The following is a 15,269-nucleotide window of genomic DNA, read 5'->3' as shown; positions in this document are numbered from 1 at the left end:
AGTCTGCTCTGATTGGCCAGCTGACCCAGTGCATTGTGATTGGCCGAACACCACAAGCACGTGTCGGAAATGTCGGAAACCATAATCGTGAGTAGGGATGGGCGATACCCCTTATTTTGTTTTCGATACCATACCGATATTTTTCAAGGCAGTATCGTCGATATCGATACCGATTCGATACTTCTGTACTAAACTTTTAAATTATGAAATTTATAAAATTATTAAATTACTAAGAGTAAAATGGGTAATGAAAACCACTTAACTTTGTTTAAAACGCATTTTAACCCGTTTAATCCCAACATTTTCCCAGACATGAAAATATCCAAATGATGTGTCATTAGTAACCCTTTGAAATAATCAATAATTTTTTTTTTTTTTTGAAAAGTGTGTGAAAAGTTGTATTTTATGGTCAGTCACAATTGTAACCGGTGGGATAATGTGTATACTGAATTAACATATTTCTGCAGTCTTAAAAATTGTTATATATCTTAGCCCAGCTATTTTAAACTGTTTGATCACATTCTAGGGTTACTATTATGCATAAAAAACCCTTATACAACATTGATAGGAATACTGAGATCAAATACAAAAAAATACAATTCAGATGAGCAGGAAAATAGTTCTATCCTACACAATTACTCGCTAACAAAGGTTATTCGTCCAATTCAATGGATATTGTACGCATTATTATTATTATTATTGGTAAATAAACAAAACCACTGGTAAATAAAATGCACCTTAGTATCGTAATATAACTCCGACTGGATTCGTCTGAAAGAAGAAAGTCATATACACCTAGGATGCCTTGGGGGTGAGTAAAACGCAGCCTAATTTTCATTTTTGGGTGAACTAACCCTTTAAGACAGCTGACGTGCTATGATTTCTGACAGGCTGTTCACTCTGCTATGATGTGACACTGTTCCCCTCTCTCACACACACATACACACACACACGACGCGTTACTCTACGCTGCGCAAAACTCCGCACAGCCAGCCTCGTACTCTCCTAGGTTCACAAAACTCGTCCATAAAATGCGTTGCACAAATTCGAACATCTGGGTTGTGCTGTTCTGTTGTAAACACTACTTTCGGAAGGCCAAATAAAGTGCTTTTGCTTTCGCACAGAAACACACTGCGTCTCCCTTACATGGCTGCATCAACACTACTGCGGTTCCTGAAACCACGCCTTCTTTCTTTGCATGAACATTTGGATGGCATTACGCAAATATTTCCACATTGTGACGTAGACATGAGTGGGCGTGTTAGAACGAGGCGTTTTAGCCCGGTCTGGATCAGCCTTGTCTTTTAGATAGAATAAATCCTTTTGTGGGAGACTTTGAGCTTTGTAACTCTGCAGATTATATACATGCACAAACAGCTACATAACACATTAAAGAAAAGGAAAAATAGAAATCGCATCATATGACCCCCTTAATAACTGAAATTATTCTGGTCTAGTATGACAGTATAAAGCTGTATTGTGGAGAAAAGGAGATCCCCTTGAATTTCAGAGTAACTAGTGAAAAGCCTCTGTTGTATTTGCTGCTCACATGGATATCTGTATGATTAAAATGGTTTCCACAGGACACCAGCAGACGTTATGAAAATAAGGCTGGTACCTTTATCACTGGAATCGATGTCACATCTAAGGTAAGTGTCAGCTGGTTGTGTGAATATATCAGTCTGTCTACTAATGTACTTGTTGTTCACAACATTTGTACTTGTTCAGGAGGCCATTGAGAAAAAGGAGAAGCGAGCAAGAAGATTTCATTTTCACGCAGAAGAAAATCTGGCTCCGAGAAATGTTGTTCTAGACCGGGATATGTTGAAGAAAGGTAAGAATTCTTACACAGCTATAGCTCAAAATTTGATTTCAAGTCAGCATGAAATTAAAATTCACCTGTATGTTTTCTAAATGCATATTATAGATCATATTGTGAACAATTCATCCATGTTTTCATTTATAAAAAAGTGCTTTGACCTTGTAATGTTTAATCAAAATGCATTGACTGGGCTTTTCCAGTGAATATATTAGACTTGTCTTTGGTGACATTTGCAGGACTTCTCCGATCATTTAGTCCCCTTAAACCTGTACTTGCAATCTCACGTTCATCTGCCTGCACTTTTGAGGAAACCCTTACATCTTAAAGGGGTCATATGATGTTGCTAAAAATAACATTATTTTGTGTATTTGGTGTAATGAAATGTGTTTATGCGGTTTAAGGTTAAAAAAACACATTATTTTCCACATACTGTACATTATTGTTTCTCCTCTATGCCCCGCCTTTCTGAAACGCGTCGATTTTTACAAAGCTCATCGGTCTGAAAAGCAAGGTGTGCTGTGATTGGCCACCTATCCAGTGCGTTATGATTGGCCGAATACCTCAAGCGTGTGATGGAAATGTTACGCCCCTACCATACTGTGATGATACCCTTAAGGCCGGAGCGATGATTCAAAAACATGAAAACCCATTATAAACGAGGCATTCGTTGCATCCAGTGGGGACATAATTATGGATTACAGATCTTCTTTATGCACCAAGAGCTTGTAACACTCCAAAGAGAAAGGAAAAATTTAAATCGCATCATATGACCATTTTAAAATCCGGTCAACAACAATGTCCAGCCTATATTTTTCGTTTTCAATAGTCCGTTATACTCGGATGTACATAACACAGAAGAAAAAAGTTGTGGCTCCTTCAGTTTAATCATGGCTTCCAACCCATTTCAGTTTTTGCATTGTCCGAAATAGTAGTTAACCTATGATGTTTCTCTTGAAATCTTGTGACTTTTTCTCATTTATGAGCATTCGTGAAAAGTGTTGACACTCAGATGTGTTGTGAAAAATGCGTTGAAAAATGTACATTGTTTATTTCAGTGTTAAAGGCAACTGCACAAACCAGAGACAACTTTTTTAAATGTATTATTATGTTAAATTTAGTAGTAGTATTATTATATTAACAATATAGGTTTGGAGTGACGTTAGGTTGAGTAAATGATGACCCAGTGTTAATTTTTAGTGAATTATGCCTTAAACATCTCTCCCACTCTCTCTTTAGCAATCCCAAAGGTGCGTTTGGAAGCCCTACACATGAGTGGAGTTGATAACATGAGCACTCAGGATGTTTTTGGCTACTTTAAAGAGTATCCGCCTGCCCACATTGAGTGGATAGATGACGCTTCCTGTAAGTACAGCCTCCCTGATATTACCACACTGTCATAATTATACATTGAACGCATACAAATCTGAATTGGAAACAGGAAAAGTTTTGTTTAAAGCTGGATTGTGGTGCTCATAGTCAAAACACACTGTTCCCAGGCAACGTGGTGTGGCTAGACGACATCACTTCCACCAGAGCTCTCATTAACTTGAGTCGGATGCCAGACAAAAAAGAGGTCACAAACACGGACAACTCAAAACCATCTGAACTTTCCGACCAGCTGCAGAAAGGTTTGTCTTCTCGTTATACAAGTCCTGTTATTTCACTGTGTAACCTTGAAATAGACGCTCTGTTCCACCAAATTTTGTGAAACAAAACTGTCACGTTGTTGCTGATCAGCTCGGCGAAACCGTGGCTCTGATGATGATGATGATGATGAGGAAGATGAGGAAGGCGAGGTAGATGATGATGACGAAGATGAGGTGGTGAAAGCAGATAAGAGCAAGAGCAGTGATGGCAGTGAGGGTAAAGCTAGTGACATTGAGGAAGAGACCGAAAAGAAACCACAGGAAACCGCAGAGGTAAACTGGTAACATTAATGGTTTTTCTAATATTTTGTGTATTTTATTTATTTTGATGTACCTTATATTTCATCCTTTAATCCCAGACAAGCCTGCTTTCCCAAGCAGAGCAAGAGTCTCTTCTCCAGAATGATCTGCGACCCACAGTCAAGCCCTTCAAAGGCAACAAGCTGTTCTTGCGCTTTGCCTCTCAGGGTGAGAAACGTACTTCAGCATGTCGCCTACAAATAGAAGCAGTTGTGTCAGGAGCTCTTCATTACTCAACAATGATTACATTGATACAGTGAAACAGATTTAACAGTCTTGGCTGTTACTTTTCATTAGATGACAAAAAGGAGTTGGGTGCAGCCAGGAGAAGTCGGTACTACATGAAATATGGGAATCCAAACTATGGTGGCATGAAAGGCATTTTAAGTAACTCTTGGTAAGAAAAACTTTTTTTTTTGAATACTTTATTTAGCCATGATAGTAAATAGAACAAAAGTGACAGTAAAGATATTTATAATTTCAAATAAATTCATTCTATTCATCAAAGAGTCCTAAAAAATGTCTCAGAAAAATATTCCATAAAAATATTAAGCAGCACAACTGTTGTCAACATTGATAATAATGAGAAATGTTTCTTGATCACCAAATCAGCATTAGGGATGTAACGATTACCGGGTTGATGATAAATCATGATAAAATTCCCGACGGTTAGTATTACCATTTCATATTTTAATTATCATTAAAACCGTATTAGATTACCGCGATTTGAACAACTAACGATAAATACTGTCCAGCATAAAGCACAGTTTTGAGTAACAGTCTCAAGTGCGCACAGCAGGCAGAGTAGTTTCGTTTTAAGAGAAAACAGGTGGAAAAGCTGGGAGGTTTTAAAAGAGTGCTAATGGAATTTTACAAATGAATATATGAATGAATTAATTATATGAATTTACCTCTGAAGATTCTAACTGTCTTCAGGAACGATTCGATGGCATTTTGTTTTCATCTTCGCTCCATGTAACACCTAAAGGAAGTGTTCTTAATCGCAATACTGCTTTGTCCACGGAGGTTACGGGAAACAGCTCTAATTCAGCTTTTCCATAAGCGCCACCTGCTGTCAGAGAGTGGATTTACAGAGATTTACATTCAGCCTGTGTGCAGTTTCTGTCTGGCCAAAAACAGACCGAATTTGCATGCCCTGCTGTAAATTTTGACCGGTTGATGAAAAACAAGCTTATGTGGATTCTACACATTTAAACAATTCCGATAAGTTATCTATAATTATTTATGGAGCAGATAAAATACATATAATCATTTATTAATCAATTATCATTTTGACTTAACTATTTTCTTTATTTAAAGGCTGAAATGTGAGGTTTACCTTTTTATGAAACTTTTTCAAAGCTTTATTTGAACATTTACATTAAATATTTGAACATGCTATTAAACTGTTGTCAGTCAAGTTGTCATTTAAAATCTGGACATCATTGGTAATGTTATTGTTTTAGTGATTATGCAAACAAAAAGTCCTTTTATTTGTTGTTTGTTGATTTTTAAATATAAAACTTGAAGTGATTTATGTGTTGATACTTTTTGAACATCTTCAGCACATTTTAACAATACCGTGATAATACTGATAAGCGTGATAATGTTGGTCACAATAATCGTGATAAGAAATTTTCATACCGTTACATCCCTAATCGGCATATTAGAATGATTTCTGCTAAAAAAAAATAAAAAAAAATCTGCTTTTGACATCACAGGAATATATTATTTTAAAATATATTCAGATAGAAAACAGCTACTTTAAATTGTAATATTTTACCGTATTATTGTTTTTACTGAATTTATCGAATGTATACAGCCTTGGTATGGAAGCCCGTTTCTGCCACTGAATAAAAATCTCGCAATTCTGAGTTGAAATCTCGCAACATCACGCAATTCTCAGAAAAAAAAGTCAGAACTGCAAATTTATATCTCGCAATTCTGACTTTATAACTCGCAATTGCAGGTTTATATCTCACAAATCTGAGAAAAAAGTAAGAATTGCGAGCTGTGAACTCAATTAGGAGAAAGCCAGAATTGTGAAATAAAAAGTCGCAATTACCTTTTTGATTTTTTTATTCAGTGGCGGAAACGGGTTTCCATAGCCTTGTGATCATAAGAGACTTCTTTCAAAAATATTAAATCTGAGCAACCCCTAACTTTTGAGGGGTAGTATAACTTTTTGAGCTTAATATTTTGGAGGGTTACTGTAGTTTCATCTGGAATTGTATATTTCTATAGGAAACGGAGATATCACACACGCAGAATCCAGCGTGACATTCTGAAGACCAAAAAGTCTCTGATTGGAGACAGTATGGGACACACCCCACCTTACACTCATCGACACTCTGGTAAAACTCTCTTAAATAACAAACTGACATCTTTGTCTTGAGTTTTTTTTGGTGCATCAATTAAGCTCTTTCTCTTTCTCAGCTGACCTGGTGAATCTGCCAGAAGAGCCTATAGAAGAAGAGGAAGAAGAAGAAGAGGAGGATGGAGAGGAAGACATGGATGCTGATGATAGAGTGGTGGAGTACAGAGATCGGGCAGACAGGGAACGGGGGCCACGGCTAGTGGAAGGAGGCCCGTCGCCTGCATCTTCAGATTCAGATGAGATGGACTACGATCTGGAACTGAAAATGATCTCAACGCCCTCTCCCAAAAAGAGTATGAAGATGACTATGTATGCCGATGAGGTAGAAACTAACCTTCGCAGTCTTCGGTGAGTCTTCAGTCCACACTTTAGGATTTGCATTTCATCTCTTGACCCTCATGCTGAAAAGATTCCATGATGATCAAGTTTCTTAATGGTAATTGTGCATTTTGTCCCTTTCACTGCCTCAGAAACTCCATACGGACTGAAACAAGTAGCAGTGTTAAGAGTCACATTGGTGGTGGTGGAGGAGGTGGAGGCTCATCCAAGTCTACATCAGACAAAGTGACGGATGTGAGGCAGTTACTGGAGGAGAAGAGGCAGGGACTCTCTCAGCAGAGATCATGTCCCCCAGTGACTAGAAGCGGCAAGACGGGTTAGTTATTGACAGAACCTAAAAATCTTGATTTAATGTTTGGCATTCTAATATGCATTGAAGTTAGATTATCTTAATATAATAATAATATCTATTTCTTGATTTAAATAGTTTGCCATCAAGTGCCCCTGGCACCCAGATTGAGGTTTCCTGGAAGATTATTAAAAAGTCTTAAATTCAGTTTGATCAAGTTTAGTGGTCGACCGATATTGTTTTTTTGACAGCCGATACCGATATCTTGGAAAGCAGGATGGCCGATATAATTGTATTTATTTTCATTAATATTTAAGAAATTTGAAATCATTTGAAAATGGATTAATATATTATTGTAAAATAAACATTTATACTTTAGATGACAAAGTCTTTTCCACAAACAAATACATTTAATAAAAATATAATTAAATAGGAAATAAACTAGTCCGTAACCAACAGAGCACTCAGTATTCTGGGAAGTTTGTGTGCATTGGGAATCATGTTTTTTCAAATAAAGCCAGGGTAACACTCATTTTACATACAGCACACAGTGAAAACACATGAATGTGACAGTGGGCAAATGCATAAAGCCCAGCATAATTTGAAATCAGAAATTTAATGTTTAAAGCATTCAATTTGCACGGACCGAAAGTCACGCAGAGAACATGCGATCATGCAGGTCACATGCACACTTCACAAGATCTCACAATTGGATTCGAATAAGTTTGCAAGGTTTGTGAAATTAAATGTTCATTAGCCATTCAAAGATTTGTTTAAATTATATAAATGCGTATTTGCTGAATGCTGACGGCAAACGAGAAAGTATTATAATGTTTGCCTTTCTATTACTAATAATATAAAAGCAATCGTTATAATACTTTTTTTATACATTTTAATTCCTTTGTTTTACAGTTCTATCGGATTATTAGACAGACTTGTCAATGAAGACGGCGAAAAAGAGGGAGAACATGAGCACTGTGTGCTCAGGCGCTGCCGCTCTCAGCGCCGTCAAAATAAAAGTCCACATCGGCCAAACAGAAAAACTTATTGGCCGATGCCGATATTTATAAAATGCCAAATATCGGCCTTGATGATATATCAGTCGACCACTAATCAAGTTTAAGGTCATTAAAAAGTATTACATATCTTAAATGGTATAACAAATGTCATAAATATCATTTTAAGAGGTCTCAAACTTTGAAATTGAGATATGACCTAATGTGATGATTAGGGATGTAATGATTAACCGCGAGCCGGTTGAAAATCGATTTAAATATGTGACGATTCAAATCGGTTGAGATGCTAAACAAATCGCGATTCAATTAGGGGTAGGAGTTTATATGAATGTATGTCTGAGGGGAACTTACTGTCTTTAGAAAAGTTTAGATGGTATTTTTTCTTTTCATCTTGCCTCTGTATAATGCATATTAAAGTTCGTAAGTGCAGCGCTGCTTTGTTTACAGCGGAAACCAAGGAAACGCTTTAAGCACCACCTGCTGGCAGAGAGTGAATCTGCATCTCATTCATCTCGTCTGCTGTTTCTGTTTCATGCAGATTTTTTTTATGTATAGTTTCGCAAAACTGTCAAATCAATCTTTTTTTTTTCTTCAAATTTCGAAATTATTCAATGTAATTTAGATTAAAAACTGCTCATGTTGCATGTATGCAGCATCTTTGTTTGGATCATGATTAAAATGCAGTTTTAATTTTAAAAGGAAAGAACAGACAAAGCCTTAATTTGTTTATATGAAGAGATTTATTTTATTTGTGTTATTTATTTGATTTGGGGCTTGTTTTAAAATTTCAATTTAGTTTTGTTGTTTATATTTATATTGTATTTAAATTTTGTTATTTAGCAGATGCTTTTATCCAAAGCGACTTACAAATGAGGACAAAACCAACAAAAGAGCAATAATATGCAAGTGCTATATTAGTATATTATTCAATTTCACAAAGAAACGTGCAGAATTTTGTACAAGCAATAATAAAAGGACACATTTAATTTATAATTGGTCTTAAATCTCATTTTGTTAAAAAAATCGTGAATCGAATCGTGAGTTGTGAATCGTTACATCCCTAGTGATGATTACAGTTCAGAAGGCTATGATTGAATTAAATAAATGTGAGCTCTGCATGCTCAGTCAAAATGTGGCACTGTTACACATTAAGAGGACTTCACAATCATTGAATTATGCACATTTATGCCAATAGATTGCTTATGATATACTGTTTATAAATTATGTTTATATTGTAGATGGTTATAAGAGTGCATATTTTATTTCCATCTTTTTGAATGAGCTGCTGGAAGTAGTCAAGCATAGACATTTTAAAATAAGAGTGCCAATGTATTTCGGGCTTGATTATGCATAAAACAGTTTTTCCCTGATATTATTGGTATTTTGGTGACAGAAACTGTATCTGGCATTTAATTCAACATCAAGTCTTGTGGCTTCTCTGGGCCGCTCGGTCATAGGAAAGTCTAAAAACATTATTTAACACATTCAGTATAGATTTGACTCATTTCGGAACAATAATCTTTTTATTGACTTTCTTTAAAAGCAACGTAGTTACCCTGTTTTGCATTCGAATGTGTTCCCCAGGGTGTTTGATTAAAATATATAATTTGTTATAGATTATTCTACTTGAGATTCTATAGGTTTGCGTTGTATGGACACAATATTAATTTTCTTTATTAAAAAAAGGTCTTATGTATTCATAAGGATCTTGAAACACAAAAAGCGGATGAACTGAAATCCACAGGATTGCTTAATGTTTGACCATTTTCATGCTGAGCAAATGTGGCCAATAAAAGGACACATTTTCTCTCCGCAGATGTGAGACAGAGATTAGGCAAAAGACCACACTCTCCAGAGAGACGTCGCTCTGTCTCTCCCGTCATCTCTAGAAACGCAGTGTCTCGGAGAGAGCCTTTGACTGACGTGCGCAGCCGACTCGGAGTGGCAAAACACGAGAGCCGCAGCCTCTACTCAGAGTCCTCGAAAGACAAGAAAACGGGTATAATTGGAGTCAATGCTCTTTTGGTTCTCTTCACATTTTTTTCTAATACTAATAGTAATTGTTGTTTTCAGGAGGCTTGTGGAGCCGCCTAGGCCCGTCTCATAGGGACGATAGAGACGATGACAAGACTGCTTCCCGAGCGTCTTCCTCAAGAGGAATAAGGCGACGAGATGACGAGGAATCTGACGGAGTTGATGACAATAAAGAGGATGACTCTCAGCTGCAGAAGATGTGGGGAGCAATGATCAAGCAGAAGGAGCAGCAGTCCAACAAGATGAAGAAAAGCCGGCTGGACAACTTGCCCTCGCTGCAGATCGAGATCAGTCGGGACAGCAGCAACGGCTCGGACAGTGACTCCTGACTGACGACTCCTGTAGGAAGTGTGGGAATCGGAGGAATGATGAACGCTGTGGAAGAGAGATGGAGAACATCTCTAGTAGACTGGGCCAAGAGACCCTGACATGTATACTTTAACATTCCCACACTCCCACCTCTTGCCTGTCTACAGACTTTGCAGATGTTTTCTGTAGTCCTCTCTCCGTGAACCAACTTTGAGAGCGCTATTTGGAACAAGAGAGGGCAGATTGGATTTTTTTTTGTTTTGTCATTTCAAAGACGGGGCAGTGGATGAGTCCCTCATGTTTTGTTTTTCTTCAAAAGAAAATTATTTGGTTGTATTTAACACAAATTGAGGGCCCATTTTTAATATACAGCGAGCGATGCACCAGGTTGACAAAAACAGTCCTGTGATTTGATGTACTGACTGGAAGCGATGTGATTGGATGTCTGTTAGCAATACATTTTTTTTTTTTTTTATCATGTCAATGTGGTTGGTTTTTGTTCATGTTGCATTATTAAGACTGTCATATCACTGTGGATTTGATGTGGATAACCTAATGGTCTGAGTTTTTTGTTTCTCTGGTGCAAGAATTATATATTTACTGGACCTGAAAGGATCAGTGCTTCATTGTACACAGTCCTGAGAGGGGCACATAATGTAGCCAATGTAAATATAATTTTTTTTTTATTATTATTATATTGATTGGGTTTAGAAATTGATATTGTACAGCATGTCAGTGTTCTTAAACAGCATACGAAAATCTGTATTTTAATACGCAGATGTATTACTAATTATGTTCCTGAAATGAAAATGTTATTTAAAAAGAGAAAAAAAAAAGGATGGCGCGCAGCAATGACTTTTATTTTGAAATCTACTGGTGCCACAAAACCGGAAGTGTTCGCGATCTGTACTCGCATCCAGAATAACAGTCGGAGAATCTAGATTTTTAACCATTTTGATTGACTATAATTATTAACTGTTTATTTACTGGTACTGACTTGAATATCGCTTCATTTAGAGCTCGTCTAACGTTACTATTAACCGAGCAACAGTGAGCCGGAGGTGAGCGAACAGTCGCTAAGCATGTAACTTAACTCAAGTCATAATCCAGAGCCACGCAACTTGAGCTCGGGCTGATTATCAGACATTTAGTTTAGAGATGCTGTCATCACATCATTTCACTTGCAGTGGGCTGCGTAGCATCGATCTGTAGATGTTGACACATCTGGAGCTGTAATTGGCTGGAAGATGCAACAGTTCCCGTACGGATCTGTGGACCGAGACAAGCCTCTCATCCGTGTGCCTTTCACCCGGTTAGCGGTGATCACAGTGTGTCTGCCTCTGCTCGGCCTCGTCGCCTGTATCGTGCTGGCTCTGCTCTACCACCACAATGATGCGACCTACACACACTGCGAGGTGAGAACCAGACCATTACTGCTAGACTCACTCACATCCCCTCTGAGAATAACATTGTCACTCCTTCCCCCTAAAACCTGTGCGTGTGTGTAATATATATATATATATATAATATGGGTACAGTCATTTTAGACACTTCCAAAACTGTTGCATCAGAGATGGAAATACAGTTTCCAAATACAGGCTCAAGGTCTGCATTTAAAGTCACACCAGAGGTGTTGAATTGGGTTTCTGCAGACCAGTCAAGTTCTTCCACACAGAGGCATTGTCATGTTAGAATAGAAAAGGGTCCTGTCCAAACTGTTGCTATAAAATTAGAAGCACACAAATCCCTAGAATATCATATACAGTGGTGTGAAAAAGTGTTGGCCCCTTCCTGATTTCTTCCTACATTTAAAAACTGCATGTTGTGTTTACTTGTGTTATCTTTGACTAATATTTAAATTTGTTTGATGATCTGAAACATTAAAGTGTGACAAGCATGCAAAAAAAGAAGAAATCAGGACGGGGGCCAACACTTTTTCACACCACTGTATGCTTAAACATTAAGATTTGTACTCGTGGAAATTACTAAAGTAGTCAAACCTGTTCATTAGAAGGGGGTGTCCCAATACTTTTGGCAATATAGTTTATATATCAGTGGTGTTTGGTGGGGTCGCTGTGATTTTGCCAAGACATGTATGGTTCAACATTACTGTCCAAAAATATAGACTTAACCCAATCCCTACCCCTAATTCTAACCCTACCCATAATCTATTCCTAAAATCAGTGTGAAATGATGGCTGATTAACAAGGGTGTAGAAGCACCTAACCCTGATCGTAAGCCTAAAACAGATATTTTTCAGTTCTGATTGGTTGATTGGAATGTTGTTGAAATCTTGGTGAAATCACGCTCACCGTTTGGTGGTGTTCTGAAATGAGGAATCAAAGTCCTCAAAGTTGTGTATTTAATATTTGTTTAAAAAAAGAAAAACTCAAATGTAATTTAATGTCCCAGTCACATTTTTTTGTTTAAATAAACATTACTTGCACTATCAGAAAAAGAAAATCTTTTTTATATTTTTACATTTACAATGCAATCTATATTCTATTTATTTAGCCAAGTATGAATCGCATAAAGTTAGTGTTTTTAAGCATTTTACATTTGTCAAAATAATAACTCAAGGCAGTAACAATTTAAGAGATTTAACAATTAGCGGGGGGGCTAATTGACAGGTTATTATTATTATTATTTCTTTTATTTGCTTCTGGACAATAACCAATCATTTGTATTCTATAATATTTTTCCTACATTTTCCTAATGACAGTATTATGATTGATTTATATACTACAAACACGTTTTTGCCATTTTTATCATATAAAAAGCAGAAAATATATTTAATAGTTTCTAAAGGCTACTGTAATAAATGATATATCAATTAGCACTGCATTATTCATATACTTGATTTATTTATTACGTGGAGATGACCTGGAAAAACACAAAAACCAAATGTTGTCACAATCGCGTGTTGCCTTCACGTATCATCAGTCAAAACTTTTATTCAGCTTAGCTTCACCTACTAAAGGCCTATATATATGTGTGTGTATGGATGTGTGTTTGTGTGTGTTTTATTTTAATGAAACGATTGTGTGTCACAAGCATGATATTTATCATGCGAATTGGGAAGAAATTGTTTGGAATTAGTTAATGCATGTGTGATGTGTACATGTGTTATTTTGTCAACACTGTAATATTTGGACTTTGGTGTCAATTTATTCAATTGATGGAATCAGTGTAAAACAGTACTGTTGTCTCAATTCATTGAAGTGAATGTTAGATGTGTTAATATTTATAATAGTCATGTCACATCAAACTAGTTTTTATGTTTTCTGAAGAAAAGCTTCAGATTTTCACTTGCCTGTGCTAAACTTGCAGTGACATTGTAATAAAGATCTTGTAAAAATGGGGTTCACAGGTTCCTAACTACCTCCCGTCCATCAGCGCAGCCATCAGTCTGACACCGGAGCGCTACATCTGGCGTTTCAGCATCGGCCTGCATTCTGCTCCACGATTCCTGGTAGCAGCAGCATATTTGAGCTTTTACCGCGGACGCTTTTCCAGGAGGCTGACGGAGCAGCTTTTGAGTGTTCTCACATTCCTCTTAGCTTTAAGTGAAAATGTAGGGCTGCTTCTGCTCACCTACGTCTCCTCCAATGAGACCTACAGTAAGTGCCTTTTTGGACTGAAGCCCTGAGTAGTGTTTGAATACGCGTACGCAAATGCAGGGATGCTGAGAGTGCTTGCTGGATCGCTTGGATGTGGTTTCTATTATATTTTTATTGATTAGTTAAATGTGGCATGTTTGTAAATGGCTGGAGATGCAAAAATGTGCTTTGAAACATTTCAGTTTTTACCTGTGTTGTAATTGTATGATGAGATTGTTTGATTTTTCTTTTTCAGTCTGACATTATTTTCATTTAAAGCAAACCTACTCCCAGTAGTGTATTGTAGTTAAAAACTCTCATTACTCTAATACAAAAAAAATAATGAATTATCACTTAAATTGAAAAGTATCAATAATTTTAAGTATGCATTATAATAGTTTTGATTTTGCTACAATGATATATAGTACACTACCATATATAAGTTTGGGTAAGATTTGTTTGAATCATTTTGAGTCTCTTATGCTCACCCAGGCTGCACTTATTTGATAAAAAAATACAGTAATATTGTGAAATATTATTGCTGTTTAAAATAACTGTTTTCTAGTTTAATATATTTTAATGAAATATATTCCTGTGATGGCAAAGCTGAATTTTTAGCATCATTAATCCAGTCTTCAGTGTCACATGATCCTTCAGAAAATCGTTCTAATATGCTGATCTTATTATCATTGTGAAAAACAGTTGTGCTGTTTAATATTTTTGTGGAAGCGTAACATTTTTTTCAAATTTTTTTTTTTTTTTTTTTTTTTTTAATATAACGCTCAAAGGAACAGTGTTTATTTCAAATAGAAATCTTTTGTAACATTATAAATGTCTTTACTGTCACTTTTGATCAATTGAATTCATTTAATAATTAATTTCTTTAAAAAAAACAAAAATCTTACTGACCCCAAACTTTGGAACGGTAGAGTATATTTCAACATTTTATTTATATTGATTTAAAAACAAATCAAAAAAAAAAAAAAGAATGTTGTGTTTGAGCAGGATCATTTTCTTTACTATAATACAGAATAATAAAACATGGATAAATTGTCAAGAAAATGTTGCTATGCAAAAACAGGTTTCATTTTGTAATGCAAAATTTATTTTCTTTTTTTTCTGAAATTGTTTTATATTATTTTTACATGAAAAACAAGCGTTTTGTACATGGTTTTTAATGCTGCGTATGTACATGTGGTCCACAGGTGTCCATAAGAGCGGCTTCATCTTGTTTATTGGCAGTTCCCTGTTCCACATGATGTGCACCTGCAAGCTGTGGTCCTTGATTGCAAAGTATTCCCTCAGTGCAGAGGTAATGACTTCTCTGTATTCTAGGCGTGCACTTACTTGCCCACAACTGTTACAAACAGACCGGCAGAGGGTAGTATAAGCCAATCTTTAATTGTAATATACATTAAAACTATAATTATAGCCCTACTTTGGTTTTAAATTTTAAAGCAGCACTATGTAACTTTTGGCGCTCTAGCGGTTAATAAACAGAACTGCACACATCCCGCGGAAGAACATTCCAACCGGAG

General features: G+C 36.3%; 2 protein-coding genes across 3 annotated transcripts in view; both read left to right on the top strand.

Annotated features, from left to right (window-relative positions):
• LOC107673811 (nuclear cap-binding protein subunit 3-like) overlaps positions 1–10,896 on the top strand; it is an 11,669-nt gene extending 773 nt beyond the window's left edge. The window contains exons 2-13 of the mRNA XM_016467604.1: positions 1,584–1,649; positions 1,729–1,834; positions 3,059–3,184; positions 3,319–3,450; positions 3,560–3,741; positions 3,828–3,936; positions 4,066–4,165; positions 6,013–6,122; positions 6,205–6,493; positions 6,616–6,800; positions 9,606–9,788; positions 9,863–10,896. Of these exons, the coding sequence (XP_016323090.1) occupies positions 1,584–1,649; positions 1,729–1,834; positions 3,059–3,184; positions 3,319–3,450; positions 3,560–3,741; positions 3,828–3,936; positions 4,066–4,165; positions 6,013–6,122; positions 6,205–6,493; positions 6,616–6,800; positions 9,606–9,788; positions 9,863–10,152 (1,878 nt within the window). The 3' untranslated portion in view covers positions 10,153–10,896. The remainder of the gene's footprint in view (positions 1–1,583; positions 1,650–1,728; positions 1,835–3,058; positions 3,185–3,318; positions 3,451–3,559; positions 3,742–3,827; positions 3,937–4,065; positions 4,166–6,012; positions 6,123–6,204; positions 6,494–6,615; positions 6,801–9,605; positions 9,789–9,862) is intronic.
• Positions 10,897–11,022: 126 nt separating this feature from the next.
• Positions 11,023–15,269, top strand: part of pgap2 (post-GPI attachment to proteins 2) — a 13,423-nt gene continuing 9,176 nt past the window's right edge. For both annotated transcript variants that reach the window (XM_016467607.1, XM_016467605.1), the window contains exons 1-3: positions 11,023–11,547; positions 13,503–13,752; positions 14,937–15,043. In XM_016467607.1, coding sequence (XP_016323093.1) covers positions 11,380–11,547; positions 13,503–13,752; positions 14,937–15,043 — 525 coding nt within the window. In that variant the 5' untranslated portion in view covers positions 11,023–11,379. The remainder of the gene's footprint in view (positions 11,548–13,502; positions 13,753–14,936; positions 15,044–15,269) is intronic.

This window comes from Sinocyclocheilus anshuiensis, unplaced genomic scaffold (genome assembly GCF_001515605.1).
Source record: "Sinocyclocheilus anshuiensis isolate Anshui unplaced genomic scaffold, SAMN03320099.WGS_v1.1 scaffold700, whole genome shotgun sequence".
Taxonomy (NCBI): domain Eukaryota; kingdom Metazoa; phylum Chordata; class Actinopteri; order Cypriniformes; family Cyprinidae; genus Sinocyclocheilus; species Sinocyclocheilus anshuiensis.
Note: the sequence above shows the minus strand (reverse complement) of the source record. Positions and strands in the feature narration are given on the sequence as shown.